The sequence below is a fragment of the Bison bison genome, unplaced genomic scaffold, assembly GCF_000754665.1.
Source record: "Bison bison bison isolate TAMUID 2011002044 unplaced genomic scaffold, Bison_UMD1.0 scf7180017864160, whole genome shotgun sequence".
NCBI classification, from domain to species: domain Eukaryota; kingdom Metazoa; phylum Chordata; class Mammalia; order Artiodactyla; family Bovidae; genus Bison; species Bison bison.
Genome location: NW_011494732.1, coordinates 5,062,929 through 5,084,899, shown reverse-complemented (window position 1 = coordinate 5,084,899; position 21,971 = coordinate 5,062,929). Strand labels below are relative to the sequence as shown.

Here is a 21,971-nt window from a genome sequence, read left to right as displayed (position 1 = left end):
TTATCTTCGAGCCACTCTGAACCCCCAGCTGCCAGCCCACTGCCTGAAGAGAGTTAGTGATTGCTGAATATTTATCAAACACAAACATGCTCGTAAATTACAACAGGGTATCAAATAGGCTAAGTGATCTGGACAGGCCGGGATCACCCGTCTAGAGACCATGCAGAAACAGTTACTAATGAATGAAAAGTGTGTTTTCTTAGGTGGTAGTTAAGATGAGGCATCTAAGAAAGTATCTTCTAGATTAGGGGTCTCCCAAGCCCTGGGCCAAGGACTGGTCCCGGTCCAGATAGAAATCACGCTGCACAGCAGTAGGTGAGCGGCGGGCCCGCGAGCAAAGCTGCATCTGTATTCACAGTCGCTCCGCATCGCTCTTATGACCGCCTGAGCTCCACCTCCTGTCAGTTCAGCGGTAGCCGTAGATTCTCATAGGAGTGTGAACCCTCCTGTGAACTGCACATGTGAGGGATCTAGGTCTCGTGCTGTTCGTGAGAATCATCTCCCAACCATAGCCCACTCCCCACCCCTCAGTCCATGGAAGAATTTTCTTCCACAAAATTGGTCCCTGGTGCCAAAAAGTTGGGGACCACTGTTCTAGATGTTTCCTGGGTTTGATTCTGGCAGCTAATGGGATTTTGGAAAACTGTGGACATACATGTAATTCCAATAATGTCTTCATGTTTCCAAATTCCATTACAAGAAGTGATTATAATGGGATTTATCCTGTGGTTGAAGAAAGAAAAGTGAAAGTGTTAGTTGCTCAGTCTGTCTGATTTTTTGTGACCCACAAGGGCTTCCCTGGTGGATCAGCTAGTAAAGAATCTGCCTACAATGCAGGGGACCTGGGTTCAATCCCTGGGTTGGAAAGATCTCCTGGAGAAGGGAAAGGCTACCCACTTCAGTATTCTGGCCTAGAGAATTCTGGACTGTATAGTCCATGGGGTTGCAAAGAATTGAACATGACTGAGCGACTTTCACACGGACTGTAGCCCGCCGGGCTCCTCTGTCCGTGGAATTCTCCAGGCAAGAATGCTGGAGTGGGTTGCCTTGTCCTTCTCCCAGGAATCTTGCTGACCCTGGGATCAAACCCGGGACTCCTGCCTTGCAGGCAGATTCTTTACCGTCTGAGCCACCTGTGAAGCCCTTGGTTGAAGAGGGAATAATTAAACCCATCACTAAACTCAGTAGACATAAAGATTTTTGATGTGGATGCACCTTCAGGCATTGGAAAGAGCTTATGGAGAAAACGGGCGTGATTTTTGAAATGACTGAAACATTCACCTTGGAAAACATGTTTGCTATGGAACTTCACAAACACACGGATGTTCTCAATGAGATTGTGACGTCGGCCATTAAGGAGATAGCCATTGAGAAGGTAGGACTATTTTTAGTTATAAAGCAGGCTAGAAAAAAAAAAGAATTTTTTTTTTTATTCAGAGAGAAAACCTGTTTGTTCTGGGACCTGTTATGTTTGAATAAGAAAGTATTATTTGTTCTAGAAGTAGAATTCCTGCCTCAGTTAAATATTTTAATTGTTTCTATAGTTTCACTTTCAACTTATTTACTAAAGAAATAATGTGTTCAAGGTAGAAAACTGAGAAAATAAACAAATCACTCATAAATTCCACCACCTGAAGATAAATTATTAACATTTGAGTGTACATTCTTTAATGCTTTGAAATGCCTATGCAGGGAATTCCCTGTGGTCCAGTGGTTAGGGCTCTGAGCTTCCACTGCAGGGGCACGTGTTCCATCCCTGGTTGGGGAACTAAGATCCCTCATGCTGCATAGCATGGCCAAAAAAAATGCATATACACACATATACACACATGTACACATATAAACATATATCCACACATACACACTACAGAGATATAAAAACACACATACACACACCAACATGTACATGAGTACCATGCCCACATACACACATGCTCTCACACATGCACACATATAGGTGTACATAAATACTAATATATCACCCATACGTGCACACACATGCATGTACACATGTGCATACACTTACACGCGTGATGTACACAGATACATATGCACACATGCACATATGTACACACATCTGTGTGTATATACACATACCCATAATTATTGACAGGTGGTTTTTGAACATGCCATGAAAAGACAAATTTTTTGTAATTTGATCTTCTTGCTAAACAGTAAACACAGAGGCAGTATCTCATGAGCATGCAGATTGGAGGCCAATTACAGAATTTAGACCCTGGCTCTGGCACTCAGCTGAGTGAACGTGGCAAGTCATTCTCAGTTCCCACCTCTACGAAAGTGTGGAGAATAATAATCCCACCCTCGCGGGGGTGCTTTGAGGACTAGAGGAGATGGTGTATAGCATGTGCTTACCTGGCACAGAGCAAGAACTGGGCAACTGACAGCTAGAATGGCCAGCCTCTCTGGAACACTGACCTAGAACTCCCGGTTCAGGAGCTGATCCATGGCAAACTCAGGAAGCTCCTGTTGGGTTGGGTTGTTTTTTCAGCCCATGTGCCTGAACCATTCTTGTCATATTCCTGACTAGGCTGTGAAGGAAATCCTGGACACATGGGAAAATATGAAATTTAATGTGGTCAAGTATTACAAAGGCACCCAGGAGCGAGGCTACATCTTGGGGTCTGTTGACGATATCGTCCAGTGCCTGGATGACAACACTTTCAACCTGCAAAGCATCTCAGGAAGCAGATTTGTGGGACCTTTCCTGCAGACAGTTCACAAATGGGAAAAAACGCTTTCTCTCATAGGCGAAGTCATTGAGGTGAGAAGAGAGACACAAAAGATGGAAAGGAGCTGATTCATAGAAAGAAACTTTGTGTGAGACAATTTTGTGCTCAGAAACTAATGATCCTCTTTGATTTATTTTGAGGGGAGGGATACATAATTAGAGGAGTGAATCTGAGTTTTTATTTCAATGAATGCATTTTTAACTAACAGGACTCCTCCTCATTGGTGCTTTTTCATGTGCCCTGGTTCTTATTTAATACTGTCCTGTTCTTGTTGCAAGAATGCTTTCATCTCCTATATCACATTGAAGAATTTAAATATATTTAAAACCCTTTTCTGATTTCCTTCTATTTTTTATTTTCTCAAACTAGAATTTTCCTCTTTTTAGGGGAGACTCTCTTTCACAGGGTATGGGTTTTTCCTCCGTGTGATTTTGATTTTTTTTAAGTCCGTCTTGCATACATTTTTTTTTTTTTTTTTGGCCTGTGCTCATTTCACTTTGATGTGTGTTTTTGCAGTTTTCCCAACCTAGTCCATCGTGTTGGGAAGCGCCCAACCAGGTCTTACGTTAGTTGGTTTGGGGCTTTCCTGCTTTGTGTCCAGACCTCTGTGAGCCACCTAGGCTCATTTCACCAGTTCTGTGTGACAGCCTTGTTTTTGTCCTGAGATCACAGGCAGGCACGTTGTATTAATATAGCTACACCCTAAAGCTTGGGGTGGGATGAAGCCAGGCCTGGTTCACTGGCTAAGAGTGTGGTCAGGCATGGGCTTCCTTCATTTGCTTTCTTTTGAAAAAATAATTTATTTATTTATGGTTGTGCTGGGTCTTTGTTGCTGCACACACACAACTTGGCAACTAAACCACCATATGCACTTACTCTGCCCTCTTGCATGGAAATTCTTTTGACCTGAATTGATTTAAATCTGTCCCGTGTTAGGGTGGGGTTTTGCCATACACACCTCGAGGCACCTAGGAACCTGTGTTGATAATAATGTTGTGCCTTTACAGATTTGGATGTTGGTTCAGAGAAAATGGATGTATCTGGAAAGCATCTTTATTGGTGGAGATATCAGATCACAACTTCCAGATGAAGCAAAGAAGTTTGATAACATCGACAGAGTATTTAAAAGGGCAAGTGACTGGCTTCTATTTTAGTCTTGAAAGATGGACAGTAATCGGAGATCCTTTCACTTATGTATTTACATGTCGTATTTGGTCTATTTGTAGCTTCTGAATTTTTTCTGTCATTGTATGTGAATTTAATCTCTTCAGTAAGAATTCCTGTTTGATCTTAAGCCACCAGCATAAGGCACTACAACTTTTTTATTTTTACTTTTTATCATAAAAGTAGTAGTTATTTAAAACCCTGGGGAAATGTAGAAGAGAAGGAAAAGATGCGTCTTCCATAGTTTCATCATCTTTAATATGTAATATTTTCCTATGTATATGGGTTTAAGAACACAATTGTAATGATATTTTGTATGTGTGTGTGCATACTCGGTCTCTTAGTTGTATCTGACTCTTTGTGACCCCATGGACTGTAGCCCGCCAGGCTCCTCTGTCCCTGGGATTATCCTGGCAAGAATACCTGGAATGGGTTGCCATTTCCTCCTCCAGGGGATCTTCTCAAACCAGGGATCGAACCTACCTCCTCTGGCTTCTGCACTGGTAGGTGGAGTCTTTACCACCGAGCCACCTGAGAAGCCCAATATTTTGTATAATTTCATCTTATAATTTTCTCTTCATATTGTGAGAAACATAGTTCATATTATGAAGTCATCTGAAAACATTTCAATGACTTTATATAATGTCTCAGTGAGTGGACTGACATTAGTTTAGTTGATTTATTGTCTAGTAACTGGACATCTTGTTTGAAGTGAAACTCTTTGCATTTAAAAATAATTTGTCTGAAGATTTTTTTTCCATTTTTAGGATTAACATCTTATTATTGTTTATAAGCAAATTACCCATGAAGGACTATGGTCATCTTAAAGTCCTTTCCAGAAAGGGCGGTACCAGTGGGCACTGCTGCTAGCGGTTAGCGGGGTAAGGATTGTCACTCAGCCCACCTGACCTCAAAGCCCCAGTGTTTGCTGCTCAGGGATGCTGTTGTATTCTCTAGTATGAGCAGCCAACTCATGTTTGGGGCTTCCCAGGTGGTAAAGAACCCACCTGTCAATGCAGGAGACATAAGAGACCCCTGGATTGGGAAGATTCCCCTGGAGAAGGAAATGGCAACCCACTGTGGTATTCTTGCCTGGAGAATCCACAAGGAAAGAGAGGCCAGGTAGGCTACAGTCCATGGGGTCGCAAAGAGTTCAGACACAACTGAGGTGACTTTGCATGCACGCATAATACATCTGTATCATTTCTTTTTAGATTCCACATATAAGGGATGCCATATGATATTTCTCCTTCTCTGTCTGACTTACTTCACTCAGTATGACTCTCTCTAGGTCCATCCGTATTGACAGTTGTCCTCTTGACTTTATCCAGATCATGGGCGAGACTTTGAAAGACCCTGTGATCAAGAGATGCTGTGAGGCCCCCAACCGCCTCAACGACCTGCAGAACATCAGCGAGGGCCTGGAGAAGTGCCAGAAGAGCCTGAACGACTACTTAGATTCCAAGAGGAACGCCTTCCCCAGGTTCTTCTTCATTTCCGATGACGAGCTGCTCAGTATCCTGGGGAACAGTGACCCACTCTGCGTCCAGGAGCACATGATCAAGGTCGGCCCCCGGGGGCTCCCGTGGGAGTGTCCCCATAAGCTCTGTAATTGCAGCTCATCTGAGTCTGCTACACAGCTGGGTTCAACTCAGAAGTCCAAGATTGTGGAACACTGCTGGGGTTTTTATTTGAAACATAAATCTGATGAAATCCACTGTACTCTGAAGTCACACCAGCACTGAGCTGCTATTTGTTGTTCTTTTTCCACACTCCCCCAAACAACAATTTTTGAGAAACTGAAACAATGCAGAAATATACAAGGACGAATATAATAACCAGAGAGACCATGCAGGATAGTGGTTCAGCACATCCAGCTAGATTGTCTGGGTTTAAACCCTGGCTCTACATGGATTTGCTGTGTGGCCTTTGGCAAGTGACTTAACCTCTCTGATCATCAGTTTTCTTACCTGTAAATTCAGTTAACTCCAATTCTACACATTTATAAAGATTGAATGAGTTAATGTTTGTAAAGTACTTTGAACAGTGCCTGCCCGATGATGTTGGCTGAAGAACCTTATCTACCCCCCAGAACTGACACCCTTGTTACCAGTTAGTCATATTTGTTTTGTCTCTTTTTTTGTAAGATAAAATTACGGAGATAAAGTTGACATACTCTTTGTTTCATCCCCGTTCACAATTCTTCTTCCACTTTCAAAAGGCAGCCATTATCATGGCTTTGATGAAATTCCTTCCAGCCTGTGTTTTCATACTTTTACGTCAATGCACGTGTATCCGTGAGTGACACTGAAGGGCAGGAAACACAACAGACAAAACCGTCTCTTATGACAGAGAATCGGAGCAGCGCCAGGAATAAACTTTGGTCAGCTCTTCAGAGCTCTATGTTTAGTATCAGCCTAGAGGTTTCTCAGCCTTGACACTGTTGGCATCTTGGTTGCGATATTTATTTTTTTACTGGCACGTAGCTGACTCACAATGTTGTGTTCATTTCAGGTGTACAGCAGAGTCAGTTATGATACACATTTAATGACTCTTTAATTGATTAATTAATTTTGGGTTACGCAGGGTCTTTGTTGCTGCTTGCAGGCTTTCTCTAGCTGCAGCAAGCCAGGGCTACTCTTTGTTATGTTGTGCAGGCTTCTCATTGCAGTGGCTCCTCTTGCTGTGGGGCGCAGGCTCTAGGCACACGAGCTTCGGTAGTTGTGGCTCGCAGGCTCGGTAGTTGCAGCTTGAGAGCTCTAGAGCCTGGGCTCAGTAGTTGTGCACGGGCTTAGTTGCTCCGTGGCATGTGGAATCTTTCTGGATCCTTATCCACTGTGCCACCAGGACTTCATCCACTCTTTTTTAGATTCTTTTTTTGGGCCAGTTTTTCCTGTGTGTGTGTGTGTGTGTGTGTGTGTGTGTGTTTATGTCAGGGGTGGGTGCGGCCTTGTGCATTGTAGGTTGTTTAGAAGCATTTCTGGCCTCTACCCAGTAGATGCCAGAAGCATCCCTCTCCAGCTGTGAAAACTGAAAACGTCTCCAGACGGTGCTGAGTGTCCCTGGGGGCAAAATCATCCACGATGGAGAGCATTATAGAGCAATTACTTTATTTCAAATAAACGAAGTACTGAGGATCAGTTGCTTAATACACTGCATATGTGCCTGTGTGCTAAGTTGCTTCAGTCATGTCTGACTTTGCAACCCCATGGACTGTAGCCACCAGGCTCCTCTGTCCCTGGGGATTCTCCAGGAAGGAATACTTGAAGTTGCCGTGCTCTCCTATGGGGGATTTTCCCCACCCAGGGATCGAACCAGAGTCTCTTAACATCTCTTGCATTGGCAGGAGCATTCTTTACCACTAGTGCCACCTGGGAAGCAAGATTAATACACTGTGTTTTCTTTAATTAATGCTGATTTCCTTCTCAAAGTATGAGTTACAGTTTGCATGGTTTCCTTTCTCAAAGGGAGAAGGCTTCTATTCTGTTTCTGCTTTAATAAACACATATTTTACTGTTGTAGAAAAATGTGTTGTTAGAAGTACTTTGGCTATTGGTAGCTCCTTTTGTAAACCTCTGATTTTATTTTTTAAAGCTTGTTGCCTTTCTGTCCTCCTGTCTGATTTGCAGAGTGCCTTGCCTTATCTAATGGGCCCTAAAAGACACATTTCCCTGAATATTACTCTGATTAGTAACAATAAGGATAGCCAGCAAATGCCAAGCATATGAGGAGCTGACATTTCACGCACGTTATTTAATTTGATCCTTTGACTGCATTTTGTAGGTGCCGTAATTATGTTTATTTCAGGCTGAGAGAGGAGAAGCAACTTGGTCAAAGACACCTGATTGGACAGTGGGGGTGGGAGTCTTCATTCCTCGTTCCTGGGAGGTCTCTAATTCCTCAGCTCTAGAGTGTTTAATCACCATGCTGTTCCGCTCATCCTGTGTTCAGCTGGTCCATGTGTCCGGATACTTCTCCATCCCAATGTACACCCTAGAATCTCAAGTGTGGGGAGAGAACCTATCTTCTCTTTTTTTCGTTTTTCTTCAACCCACCTCAGACCTTTTCATGCAGATAAAAGGAAGTACCCAATGAACGTTTGTCACTGGGTAAAGAGATACCTATTTGGTGTGTGGTCTCTGGTGCTGTTGCTGGCATCCTGGCAGCCCTGATGAGTGATGAGGCACTGCAGGCTGTTCTTTGATTCCAGAACCCAGTGAAGGTATTACAGGGTGGACTCTCCCACTGTATTGCAGATGTATGACAACATAGCACTGCTGAGGTTTCATGACGGGGACAGTGGAGAAAAACTGGTATCTGCCATGATATCAGCAGAAGGAGAAGTCATGGAGTTCCGGAAGATCATCCGGGCTGAGGGGCGTGTGGAGGACTGGATGACAGCAGTTTTGAACGAAATGCGAAGAACTAACAGGCTAATTACCAAAGAGGCTATTTTTAGATACTGTGAAGACAAAACCAGGTAGGATTGTAAATGTGATTGTGGGTTACTTTATTATATTAATGGCAATAAGGGATCAATTTTCAGGGTGTGGAGTAGATTGACTGACATTTCAAATGTCAGGTTTTCTTTCCCTGCCATAGCTAAATTAGCTGATGGATACCTGTGTTCTTTAAGGATTACTGTGTACAGCACTTCTCAAATTGTGGTCCATGGACAGGGAGCATCAGGGCCCCTAGGAGCCTGGTCAAAATGCAATTTCCTGGGCCCCACCCCAAACCGCTGCATCAGAAACTCTCAGGGTAGGGCCCAGGAACTGGGTTTTCACAAGATCCCAGGTGATTCTGAGCTCAAATGTGAGAACCTAGTGAATGCATTGGAGAAGGAAATGGCAACCCACTCCAGTATTCTTGCCTGGAGAATCCCAGGGACAGAGGAGCCTGGTGGGCTGCCGTCTATGGGGTTGCTCAGAGTCGGACATGACAGAAGTGACTTAGCAGCAGCAGTGACTCACCAGAAACCAGGTGTTCATTAAGGTGGACTCTATGTGTAGGTTAATGGCAAAGTTGTTTCTAGAATAGTTGATGAATTTCAATCATTCTTTGATTTTGTGGCCTCAGAGCTTCCAGGCACCGAGCTAAACCATGCCTAGCCCTAGTCACTAAGAGGGCTGGCTTTACTCTGTGGTTGAACCCAAAGCACACAGAGCATCTTTGGATAGCTTCCCAGGAGAGTTGCAGTACATTTGGCAGGGCCTTTATGCCGATACAAAGTCTTTATTATTATGGGAACACTGTCCTCTTGGTTTTGCATGCTGCCTTTTTGATTTTGCAAACTGAAAATGTCTATTTAATGAATTATTAGGACAGAGCATAGTATTTGTCTGACTAGGATCCTGCTTTTTCTTGGTTCTGTGCCATATAAAAAATGGGTTTATCTCTTTATGTAATTGGGTGTATATAGATACATTCAGTGGTGTATTGGTAAACTAGCTCTCTGAGAAGAAAAGCTTTGATTTGGAGTGTATGTCGATTCCCATAGCGTAAACACTCTGCATGTCTAACTGAGACGCAAGCCCACTGGACTAGTAAATGAGAGAAGCAAGGTGCAGTGTAGCTTGTGTTGTCGGATGCCAGTTTTGGAGAAACAGCCCTCACACTCCCTTCTCCCCATATATGTGTCTTTATACAGGTTTGTATGAGAATCGAAAAGAGTGCCCAGTGACACTCAGGAAATTATAGCAAGGAAGCATGGGAGGTGTGGTCAGAGATAATCAACTTTTTTGTTGGAATTTTAAAAAATTTAAAAATTCTTATAATATGCCTATCATACTAAGTAACTTTTAAACATCTGTAAAAACACATCTTTCAAGTGATCTGGCTTCTTTTACACAGTCATGCCCCTGTAACTGTTCGTGTGCATGTCTCCGTTGGCCTGGTATTTTATTATCTAACCAGAAGAGGTTTATCTCCTTTGTTTATTGGCTTCTGTTACTTTGTCTTCCCTATTCCAGATCAAAGAAAAATTTTTTAAAAAATTGAAGAGTAGTTGATTTACAATATTGTATTAGTTTCAGGTGTACAGCAAAGTAATTCAGTTATATTAATATGTAAATATACATAAATATGTATATTTCTGATTATTTTTCTTTATAGGTTATTGCATGATATTGACTATTATCCCCTGTGCTGTACAGTTAATCTTTGTGGCTTATTTATGTGTAGTAGTTTGTATCTGTTAATCCTACACTCCTGATTTTTTCTCCCCTACCTAAGTCCCTTCCCCCTTTGGTAAGCATAAGTTTTTCTGTGTCTGTGACTCTATTTCTGTCTTACTTCACTCAGTGTGATAAACTCTAGGTCTAAACATGTTGCTGCAAATGGCAATATTTCATTCTTTTTTATGGCTGAGTAATATTTCATTGTATTAGATTGTTTCCATGTCTTGGCTATTGTAAATTGTGCTGCGATGATCATCAGGGTGCATGTATCATTTTGAATTATAGTTTTCTCTGGATATATGCCCAGGAGTGGAATTGTTGGGTCATAGGGTAATTCTATTTTTAGTTTTCTGAGGAGCCACCATACTATTCTCTATAGTGGCTGCACCTACTTACATTCCCACCAACAGTGTAGGAGCATTCCCTTTTCTCCACTCTTTCCAGCATTTATTATTTGTAAACTTTTTAATGCTGGCCTTTCTGACTGGTGTGAGGTGATGCCTCATTGTAGTTTTAATTTGCAATTCTCTAGTAATTATTGATGTTGAGCATCTTTTCATGTGCCTGTTGGCCATCTGTATGAAACAAATATTCTTTTTTGTTTTGTTTTATTTTCGGCCATGCTTGTGGGATCCTAGTTCCCTGACCAGGGATTGAACCCATGGCCCCTTCCATGGAAGTGTGGAGTCCTAACCACTGGACTGCAAGGAAAGTCCCGGAAGAAATAGATTCTTGACAAGACCATTTTTAGTTCCAATCCTGGGAAAATCTCATAAAGGCACGCTTTTCCTTTAGGGTCGACTGGATGCTCATGTACCAAGGGATGGTGGTGCTGGCCGCCAGCCAGGTGTGGTGGACCTGGGAGGTGGAAGATGTCTTCCGCAAAGTGAAGCAGGGGGAGAAGCAGGCCATGAAGAACTACGGCCAGAAGATGCACCAGCAGATCGACGAGCTGGTCACCCGGATCACCTTGAACTTAAGCAGGAACGACCGAAAGAAATACAACACCGTGCTCATCATAGACGTGCATGCCCGCGACATAGTCGACTCTTTCATCCGGGGCAGGTGGGGACCTCCCAGGGCACTGGTGTCTCAAAACCTGTCCTGTGTCATCCTCTGGCCTCTCTCAGCATCTCTCCGTCCTGCCCCCACCGTCTACCTTCTCTTCCGTCTCAGCTCTCTCCCTCTTCACTTATCCCCCGTTGCTCACCTTCCAGCATTCTCGAGGCCCGGGAGTTTGAATGGGAAAGTCAGCTGCGTTTTTACTGGGACCGGGAACCAGATGAGCTGAACATCCGCCAGTGCACGGGCACCTTCGGATACGGCTACGAGTACATGGGTTTGAACGGGCGGCTGGTTATCACGCCCCTGACGGACCGGATCTACCTGACGCTCACCCAGGTGACTGGCGGCCTGGCTCTGGTCAGGATCATTCACCTGGGGTTATGTGTTTTTTCTCTAGGTGTGATAGTAATTGTGATGGTGTACTGGGTTGAACAGGCTTCCCAAGTGGCTCAGTGGTAAAGAACCTGCTTGCCAGGGTAGGAGAGGCGGGTTCGATCTCTTGGTTAGGAAGATCCCCTGGAGGAGGGAAATGGCAACCCACTCCAGTATTCTTGCCTGGGAAATCCCATGGACAGAGGAGCCTGGTGGGCTACGGTCCGTGGGGGGTCGCAAAGAGTCAGTCATGATTGAGCACGCATGCACTGGGTTGAACATTGTCCTCCCCACCCCAAATTCATGTCCACTCAGAACCTCAGCTGTGACCCTGTTTAGAAATAGGGTCTTGGCAGATTGAATTAGTTAAGGATTGGGGTGAGAACATCCTGGATTAGAGCCCTAGTACCAATGCCTGGTGTCTGTGTACGAAGAGGAGAGAACACAGAGGCACGGAAGAGATGTGAAGACAGAGAAAGAGACTGGAGAGAGGCAGCCACACGCCAGGGAATGCCTGGAGCCACCAGAAGCTGGAAGAAGCCAGGAATGAGCCTCCCTTAAAGTCTTTGGGGGCAGTGTGGCCCCGCTCACACCTTAATTTCACTTTTAGCCTCCAGAACTGTAAGAGAACACATTTCTGTTGTTTTAAGCCAGACAATTTGGGGTACTTTGCTCTGGCAGCCCCAGGAAACGAATGTTGATAGTAAAGGGTTTGATAGTAAAGGTCATTCTTTAAAAATCTGTAAAAGAAGTTCCATTTGAAATATGACATACTTGCTACCTTTTGGGATCGGGGTGTTTCAAGTTCTGGTGGCCCCCCAAACCACCCTCAGTTTCAATAGTTTGCTAAGAGGAATTACAGAATTCAGTAAAGCCTTTGTGGTCATGGTTATGGTTTTTATAGGGCTTCCCAGGTGGCTCAGTGGTAAAAAAAAAAATCTGCCTGTGATGTGGGTTCAACCCCTGGGTCAAGAAGATCTCCTGGAGAAGGAAATGGCAACCCCCTGCAGTATTCTTGCCTGGAAAATCCCATGGATAGAGGAGCCTGGTGGGCTATGGGGGTGGCAAATAGTTGGACAGGACTTGACTGAACAGCAGCAACAACAGCAACAACATGGTTTTTATAGCAAATGGTTACAGATAAAAATCAGCAGTGGGAGAAGGGAGACCTAGGTCCAGCAATGGGACAGGGTCTAGGAGAGACCAGGTCTAAGCTTCAGTTTCCTGTTCAACGCAACGGTCTAGACAGCATCATTTTCTCCAGCAACTATGTGTGAAGTTCTGCTGCCCAGGGAAGCCCACCGAGCCTTGGGTTTTAACTAGGGGCTTGTCATGCATACAAGACTGACCCCTCTAAATGACTGACCTTAGTCTCCAGACCCTCTCAAAGTTGATCTAGGGCTTCCACCATAAATCGCATTGTTAGACTGTCTGGCGTGGCCCAAGGTCCCCAGATAAACGAGGACTCTCTTCTGAGGCAGAACATTCCGGGGCCTTAGAGGTCAGCTCCTAGGATCTAAAGACAAAGGGCCAAACCTTTCTTTGGGCAAAATAAATCCTTCCCTGCACATATGTCCATGTTCCCATGAGCCTCAGCTCTGGGAACTGCTAGGCCTTGTCCTCAGGGCGGGTACAGAGTCCAGCATGTTGTGGAGTTGTTGGTTTTCTGGTCCCTGTGTAACAGGGGGTGGGGATGGAGTGGTCAGTGGAGGTCAGTGGTCACTGTCAGAAAAGGTGTATTACCATTTATATATTCCACATAGATTGTCATGAACTGGTCATTGACACCTCTTTCCTTCCATGGCAGACAACACGTGTTTTGCATTTGACTTCTGACAGGCACTGTCCATGTATCTGGGTGGGGCTCCTGCTGGTCCAGCAGGTACCGGCAAAACCGAGACCACCAAGGACCTGGCCAAAGCCTTGGGCTTGCTCTGTGTCGTAACCAACTGCGGCGAAGGCATGGATTACAAAGTAAGGATCTGGTGTCACTTCTTCCATCCAAATACTAACCAGGCCCAACCCTGCTTAACTTCCAAGGTCAGATGAGATGGGATTCTTTCAGGATGGTACAGCCGTCGATACCCTGACATCACTTCTGGTGCCGTCTTCCTAGGCCAAGAGCTCAAAGGAGGACATGGGTGAAAGCATTTTATCTCATATGCTTCCAAGAAATGACATAGTGACAGCTAGAGGAATATAATGGGAAACCTTTCACCATCACGGTCTGGGAACTTAGATGTATTTCTTTGTTAGCAGCATGTAGAGCAAGCGTCTCAGACTAAATGCCCACTGGAGTCAGGTGGATAATGTAAATCAGTAAGCAGCAGACATACAATAGAGAGTGGTGGTGACTGTGGCCAACTGGAAGGCAAAGCTCCATCTGAAGGAGGCGCTGGTGTTCAGGTTAGGTCAATTGTTGCCAAGAAGAGAAGACCCAGTATTGCTGGATTTTTCAACATCTCAAGAGAAGCCAGAAATCTGAGTTTTTTTACATTAAAATTCTTAATTTTTGAAATCTTTTAACTTCTTTACCAAACAGAAATACTAGAGTCACAAATGTAGAAAGCAAAGTTATGGTTACCAGGAACTATGGAGAGGGAGGGATAAATTGGAGATCAGAATTGACACATACATACTACTATATATAAAATAGATCACTAATAAGGGCCTAATGTATAGCACAGGGAGCTCTACTCAGTACTCTGTAATGGCCTATAGGAGAAAGAATCTAAAAAACAATGGAGATATGTGTGTGTGTGTGCGTGTATGTATATAACTGATTCACTTTGCCGTACAGCAAAAACTAACAACATTATAAATCAACCCTACTCGAATAAAAATTCTTAAAAATTAAAAAAATCCTTAATTTGTGAAATCCTGTAATTGGGAGCCGGAAAGGCCTTTCACAAGAGACCTTGGAAATCTTGTCAGGAAGATCCATTAGTAGAATGGCTGGCTGAATGCATCTCTGCCAATCTGATAATCATCGTTTGCTTTTAATTTAGAAAATTGTATCCATACGTGGATCGCTTGTGATTTTAAAGATGAAAATTGCCCTTGTCCTGACATTCCTTTCCTCCTAGGCCGTCGGGAAGATCTTCTCGGGCCTCGCTCAGTGCGGGGCTTGGGGCTGCTTCGATGAGTTTAATCGCATTGATGCCTCTGTGTTGTCAGTCATCTCGTCCCAGATTCAGACGATAAGAAATGCTCTGATCCATCAGTTAACCACGTTCCAGGTGAGGATAAGTGTGAAGCTGGCTCAGATCCTCCCCAGGATGGGAACGTGCGACGGTGGACAGTCATCTATCCAGACCAGGCTCCCTCTAGATGTAGATTTGCCCAACTTCTGCTTCCATGTGGAGATAATTGGGTTTCCCCAATTGATCAGCATCTTTGATAATTAAGTACTGTAATAATCTAAGAACTTCAGACATGGGACTCCCCGATGGTCCAATGGTTAAAACTCAGAGCTCCCAATGCATGGGACACTGGTCCAATCTCTGGTTGGGGAACTAGAATCTTGCATGCTTCATGGGGTGGCCAAAAAATAAATTAAAAATAAATTACAGACATGACTAATAGTGACGGGTAGGGCCATATTCTCAAGTAAAGTATAAGGTTCCCTTTCAAGGTCAAAAGATGTTTTTAATGACTTCCCAAATTTGAGAAAAATTGACTTAAGAGAAATCAAGATTCTGTTGAATCAAAATGTCTTCAGTAGAAATTATTGCAATGAACAAGAAATTTTGCCTTCAGACCCGGTAAAGTTAGGGCATTATAATGACCAAGTTTTTTTTAATGTCATTTTGGATCAATAAGAACCAAATATGTGGACATTTATTTATTTTTTGGCCACAGCATGAAACATGTGGGATCTTAGTTCCCCGACCAGGAACTGAACCCACACCTTCTGCATTGGAAGCATAGAGTCTTAACCACTGGACCCCCAGAGAAGTCCCATGTCCAAGATTTTTAAGGTTGTTATTAAAGTGAAAAGGCAATTCTAATTTTTTTTTGAGGTTATACTAATCTCTCTCTGTCCAACAATACATTTGTAGACTCAAGTTTGGGACATCTGCTTTAAGTTACATCAGAGGAAAATGGATCAGAGTTTGGAGGAACATGATCTTATGTAATTTAGGTGGCCCAGGGTGCGTTCCCTGACAACAGGGATCAGACTGGCTGCACCGTTTCCCTACCCTGAGGCCCTCTGTGGTCCCAACGTGCTCTACCGTTCCTCTGGCCACTGTCCTTGCTCCTGCATGCCCCTCCACCCTTGTCACTTTATGACACTTACTCTACAGACATATCAGACCCTGGGACACCAAATGCATCCCTATCTGCCTGAAATTGTCCTTTTTTTCTCCTTCACCTGAAAACTCCTATACATCCTTCAAGGCCCCACAGAGCCTCACGGGGCGATCCAGGAACCAAATTCAGCCTGGGCTGTGAGGACTCTGTTATGGGCCCCTCTGAGGCCACCCCACCTGCTTTTTCCCTGGACCTTAGTGTTGCTGGTGTGTCAGAAGATTATGCAAAGTGGGTCCTGTTAAACATTTGAGGATTCCAGTGAAGGTTCTAGATGGATTTCTATTCATTAGTTCTGAAACATTTTAGGACTGAGCTTACTACTGCCATGGGAGACACATTGAACCTGCAGTGCATTTGGGTTTCTAGAAGCTGTGTTTTTAAGAGCAGGCCTGTCTCTCATCTCCAGGAGATGCTCTAGGACTCACATGAGACATTGAGGCATGGATGACGGTGGTCTCAGTGCAGACTTGGGAGATAAGACAGCGGCCTCCATCCTTCGGGGAGCATCAGCTACCTGCTGGGCTGCCCTCCTGTCAGAGGCAGCCTGGGCCTCATAAAAATAAGAATTCTGTTTTCTGTCTGTCTGATAGGCCATTAAAAGAAACAAAACAGTAAAAATCTTAGTAGAGAGGAAAGTTGAGAAAGTTGAAATTCACTGTAGGATAAAGAGACTCAAAATATAGAGAGTTCTATACTTTGTCAGTCCATGGAGCACCTGGAGGACAAAGGCTGGTTTCTTAAAAAAAAAAAAAAATAAATATATATATATATACACACACACACACACATTTATATATTGATTTGGCCATGCCAGGTCTTAGTTGTGGCACACAGGATCTTTAGTTGTGTCATATGAACTCTTAGTTGTAGCTTCCTGGATCTAGTTCCCTGACCACGGATTGAACCCCAGGCTCCCTCCATTGGGAGCTTAGCCACTGGACCACCAGGGAAGTTCCAAGGCTGGTTTCTCAAAGGATGCTGAGGTGGGATTCCGGTGGCAAAGGTCTGGGTGACACCGGGGCAGCCAGATGGGGATAAAGGTGGGAATGGGAAGAGAAGTGACAATTAACATGAATGAAAATCCCACAATGTACAAAGTGATGGGCTATCCACGAAAACGAGTAGCCACATGGCTCCCCAGGCCACCTTTCCCCTGGCAGGCTGGCCGGCAGCATAACCCTTCCTTCCTTTGCTCTTGTCCCCTAGTTTGAAGGGCAAGAGATCTCCCTGGACTCCAGAATGGGCATCTTCATCACCATGAACCCTGGCTACGCGGGCCGCACGGAGCTGCCCGAGTCGGTGAAGGCTCTCTTCCGGCCGGTGGTGGTGATCGTGCCGGACCTGCAGCAGATCTGCGAGATCATGTTGTTCTCCGAGGGCTTCCTCTGGGCCAAGGTGAGGCCCCCCCAGTTCCCCATGGGCCTGAACCCCATCTGAGTCTGCGCTCAGACTGGGGCCTGGGACATTTTCGTTCTGTGTGACTCTTCAAATAGTTTTGCTTGGTCTTGCTCCCTCCTTTTTTATTTATTTATTAAACAATGAATGATAGATGCTTTGGGAACAGTTAATTTTTTTTATATTCATTTTATCTATTAGGCTGCACTGGGTTTTAGTTGTGGCATATGGGATTCCAGTTCCTTGGCTAGGAATTGAACCTGGGCCCCCTGCACTGGGAGTGTGGAGTCTTAGCCACTGGACCACTGGGGAAGTCCTCTCCCTCCCTTTTTAAAATGACAACTTTAATTGGAACCATTTGACTCACAGGAGGTGGGGACAGGAGTCCAGAGAGTTCCAGGGGCCCCTCATCCAGCTTCCTGCAGCGATACCCTCAAATCTGGGAAAATTACGTGAACACAATGCTATTAACTCACGTATGGGCTTTATTTGCGTTTCACCAGGTTTCACCTTCTCTCTCTCTCTCTCTGGTGTGTGTGTCTAGTTCTGTGACATTTAATCCCACGTATAGAACAACCGGAGCCACAGTCTTGACACAGAACTGTCCCATTATCACAGAGAAACTCCTATGTCACCCCTTAATGGTGGCACCCTGCCCCCTACTCTAACTCACAACTGCCAGTCATTCTCTATCACTACAGTTGCATCACTTCTAGAATGTTCTATGCATGAAATTATACAGCGTGTAACCCTTTGAGGTGGGCTTTTTTCACTAAGCCTCATGCCCTATGTGGCTTTAAAAGTATATTGCTATATTTAAAATGGATAACCTACTGTACAGCATGGGGAACTCTGCTCAATGTGATGTGGCAGCCTGGGATGGGAGGGGAGTTTGGGGGAGATTGGAGACATGTGTATGTATATCTGAGTCCCTTTGCCTTCCACCTGAAACTGTCACAATGTTGTTGGCTATACTCCAATATAAAAATTAAAAGTTCAAAAAAATAAAGTAAGCTATGAGCAAAACAACAACAACAACAACAACTTTTCTTAACAAAAGCAAAAATATTTAGGGATAAATGCCTTTATCATGTCTTAAAATGTATATAAAAAAATTGTACACATACATTTCCACAGAAGGTTCTGGAAAAGGTGCAAAATAGCAAATATTTTTAAAATAAAGGATTGTTAGGTTGCTTCCCTGCAATGTTTTGGTGAAAGCCCTTATTGACAGTCCTCTTGTCTAGGTTTTGAGCCAGAGACGAGAGAGCTCTGGTTCTCGGTTTTCATGCGCAAGCTCCCCATGCCATCCCTAGGGACAAGCAGGTTTTGAATCCTTGATGTAGACCAGGTGAATGACTCGTCCTAGAAAATGGTTACAAGAAAACTTTAATAACACGTTTAGTTCAAAGGAAGCCAGTTTCTGAGTATAATCGCCATGATTTAAAACATTGGATGAATTCTGTTCTTCAAGGTGGTTAAGATTTTCCTTGGCACTCAAGGACTGTCATCCAACTTTGCTAAGGCTGGTGTACTTTTCAGTTAGATCCTGGGTTTGTCACTGTGAAAAATGAAGGCCCCATCCTGGTATTTGTTTCAGGCAAGAGCATCTTGCCTGTATCTGTTTGTAGAGCAGCTTCATCTGAACATCTTTATGTCACTTTTCTTTGTGTCATAATGTTCCAGTGTTTTCAGGGCATTTCCTTCATGTATTTTTTCAATATCTTTTATCACAAAAGACTCTGGCCAAAAAGATGACCGTCCTATATAAGCTGGCCCGGGAGCAGCTCTCCAAGCAACATCATTATGATTTTGGACTCAGAGCCCTGAAATCGGTATTGGTGATGGCTGGTGAGCTGAAGAGAGGCTCTTCTGAGCTTCGGGAGGTAGGGGCCACGTGCACTAAGCTCTCTGGGTTTTTATTTGGTTCACGGGTATCGAACGAATGCTGGGATGGAAGTGCCAGGGAGCACAGGTCAATCAAGAAAAAGCTTTCCTTTTTTAAATATAGTTTTATTTGTTTAAGTCTTTCTTTTTTTTTTTTTTTTAAACTTTAGTTTTGGCCGTGCTGGGCTTCACTGCTGAACGGGCTTTTTCTCTAGGCACAGCAAGTGGGGGCTACTCTCTAGTTGCGGTGTTGGGGTTCTCATTGCAGTGGCTTCTTTTCTTATGGAGCATGCGCCCTAGGGCATGCAGGCTTCAGTAGTTGCGCCTCCCAGGCTCTAGAGCACAGGCCAATAGTTGTGGCACATAGGTCTAATTGCTCCATGTCAAGTGGGATCCTGGACCAGGAATTGAACCCATGTCTCCTGCATTGGCAGGTGGATTCTTTACCGCTGAGCTGCCAGGGAAGCCCAAGAAAAAGCTTCATGCTTAGCTGTCACTTCGTTTACCTGGCTGGCCTTCATTTGGTCTCTCCTTCATTATATTGTTTTCTTCTAATCTGACTTATTATTGGCAAGTTCATTGTCTTCACAACACCAATGTTTGTAACACTTCAATGATAATAATCGATCTACAATTGCAGGGTGGTGAGATGGAGGGGTGGGGATGAACAAAATTCTCAAGAAAGCATGAACATGAGTTTTTTTCCTCTTTGCAATAAAAGCCAGAGGAACAGTCATGTTTCTTTCACATGGGGCTTCCTCCAAAACAGAGCTCAATAGATGCTGCTCTGTGGGCAACAGACTCATGTGTTTCTCCAGAAACTCTACTTGCAGTGCTCTATGTTTTATATTTCATATAAGGTTTCATTGTCTATTTCATAGGACCATTTCTAGACTAGCCCTGGGGTCTTCTGGAAACATCTCTGAAGACATGTGTTTCATTCCATGCAGGATGTGGTGTTGATGAGGGCCCTTCGAGACATGAACCTGCCCAAGTTTGTGTTTGAAGATGTGCCTCTCTTCCTTGGTTTGATCTCCGATCTGTTCCCTGGACTGGATTGCCCTCGGGTTCGCTACCCTGATTTCAATGATGCCGTGGAACAGGTGCTTCAGGAAAATGGCTACATCATCTTACCTGTCCAGGTAAAGTGGTGCTGAAGAGGAGAGTTCACTGACTTTCTCTGGGTCCTTTCCATTTATTTTTCATTTAAAAAAATTGTAAAATGCACATAAAATTTCCTGTCTTAGCCACTCCCCACCCCTACCCCCATTTTTTATTGTGATAAAGTACATACAATGTAAGATTTACCATCTGATCTTACATCTTATCCATTTTTAGTGATGTTAGGTATATTCATGTTGTTGTAAAACAGATCTCCAGAACTTTTGCATTTTGCAAAAGAGAAACTCTATTCCCATTAAATAATAACTCTTATTTCCCTCCCTCAGCCCCTGGTAACCTCCACTCTCTTTGACTCCTCTGGGAATCTTATATGCATGGAATCATACAGTGTTTGTCCTTTTGTGTTTGGCTGATTTCACTCAGCATCATGTTCTCAAGGTTCATCCACATTGTAGCATGTGTCAGAATTCCCTTCATTTTTAAGGCCAAGCAATATTCCATTGTATGTATATATCACCTTCCAACTGGCATAATGTGATCAGATAAGTATTTTTGGGGGGGGAGTCGATCATCTAAGGTTTTCTTCCTCCCCTACCTTTTTACCCCAGAGTCATACTTACAAAAAAATTAAATTAGATATTACAAATGGAATTTTGATCACCTGAACCCTGTGAGGTTGTATATGTTGTCTGTAGGCCATAAATTATTGCCCAAGTGTTCTGCTGAGGGTGTCAACTCCCCAAGCTGCAGGGTCGGAATGACTGCCTCTGGATGGGCCACCTTGGGGCATCAGACTGCCCAGAAGTCTCAGGCAGGGGTATTGTGTACCAACCACAGATGAGAGAGCCCTCTGCAATTTTTCTGGCCTTGGTGGTTTCCTCTACAGGGAGTTGTTTGAAGAGATGTGTTTTTTGGTTGGAAATGTAAAATGGTGTAGCCACTTCATAAAAGTCTGATGGTTCCTCAAAAAGTGAAACTTAGTGTTACCTTGCATGCATGCATGCTAAGTCGCTTCAGTCATGTCTGACTCTTTGCAGCCCCATGGACTATAGTCTCCAGGCTCCTCTGTCCATGGGATTCTCCAGGCAAGAATACTGGAGTGGGTTGTCATGCCCTCCTCCGGGGGGTCTTCCCAACCCAGGGGTCAACCAGGTTTTCTTACATCTCCTACATTGGCAGGAAAGTTCTTTACCACTGGTGCCACCTGAGAAGCCCAGAGTTACCATATGATACAGCAATTTTATTCCTAGGTATAAACCCAAGAGAAATGAGAGCATATTTATCCACATGAAAACTTGTCCACAAATGTTCATAACAGTGTTATTCATAATAGCCAACAAGTGGAAATCATACAACAGACGAAGAGATAAACATAGTGTCATCCATCTATATAATGGAATATTATTTGGCCGTAAAAAGAATGAAGCACTGACACAGGCTACGCTGACGATAGTGTATAGCACGATACTAAGTGAAAGAAGCCAGACACCCAAGACTACACACTGCACAATTCCATTTCTATATTCCATTTATATTGAGAATGGGCAAAGCCATAGAGACAGAAAGCGGGCGCTTGGAGCTGGGGGCAATGGGCTTGGTAGACATGACTAATGAGCACGCGGGTTTTATTGGGAGACTGATGAAAATGTTCTAAAATTGAATGTCATAATGGTTTCACAAACTTTCAAATATATTAAAGCCACTAAATTGCTGAAACACTTTA

The 21,971-nt window shown here is 43.9% G+C and overlaps 1 protein-coding gene across 1 annotated transcript in view; it reads left to right on the top strand.

Moving 5' to 3' along the window:
• The window catches only part of DNAH10 (dynein, axonemal, heavy chain 10), a 158,629-nt gene that overhangs the window by 54,327 nt on the left and 82,331 nt on the right, over nt 1-21,971 (top strand). Inside the window, exons 26-37 of the mRNA XM_010841412.1 lie at nt 1,222-1,375; nt 2,549-2,782; nt 3,758-3,880; nt 5,246-5,479; nt 8,171-8,394; nt 10,889-11,158; nt 11,311-11,494; nt 13,370-13,504; nt 14,617-14,769; nt 17,051-17,239; nt 18,979-19,125; nt 20,077-20,268. Coding sequence (XP_010839714.1) covers nt 1,222-1,375; nt 2,549-2,782; nt 3,758-3,880; nt 5,246-5,479; nt 8,171-8,394; nt 10,889-11,158; nt 11,311-11,494; nt 13,370-13,504; nt 14,617-14,769; nt 17,051-17,239; nt 18,979-19,125; nt 20,077-20,268 — 2,239 coding nt within the window. The remainder of the gene's footprint in view (nt 1-1,221; nt 1,376-2,548; nt 2,783-3,757; nt 3,881-5,245; nt 5,480-8,170; nt 8,395-10,888; nt 11,159-11,310; nt 11,495-13,369; nt 13,505-14,616; nt 14,770-17,050; nt 17,240-18,978; nt 19,126-20,076; nt 20,269-21,971) is intronic.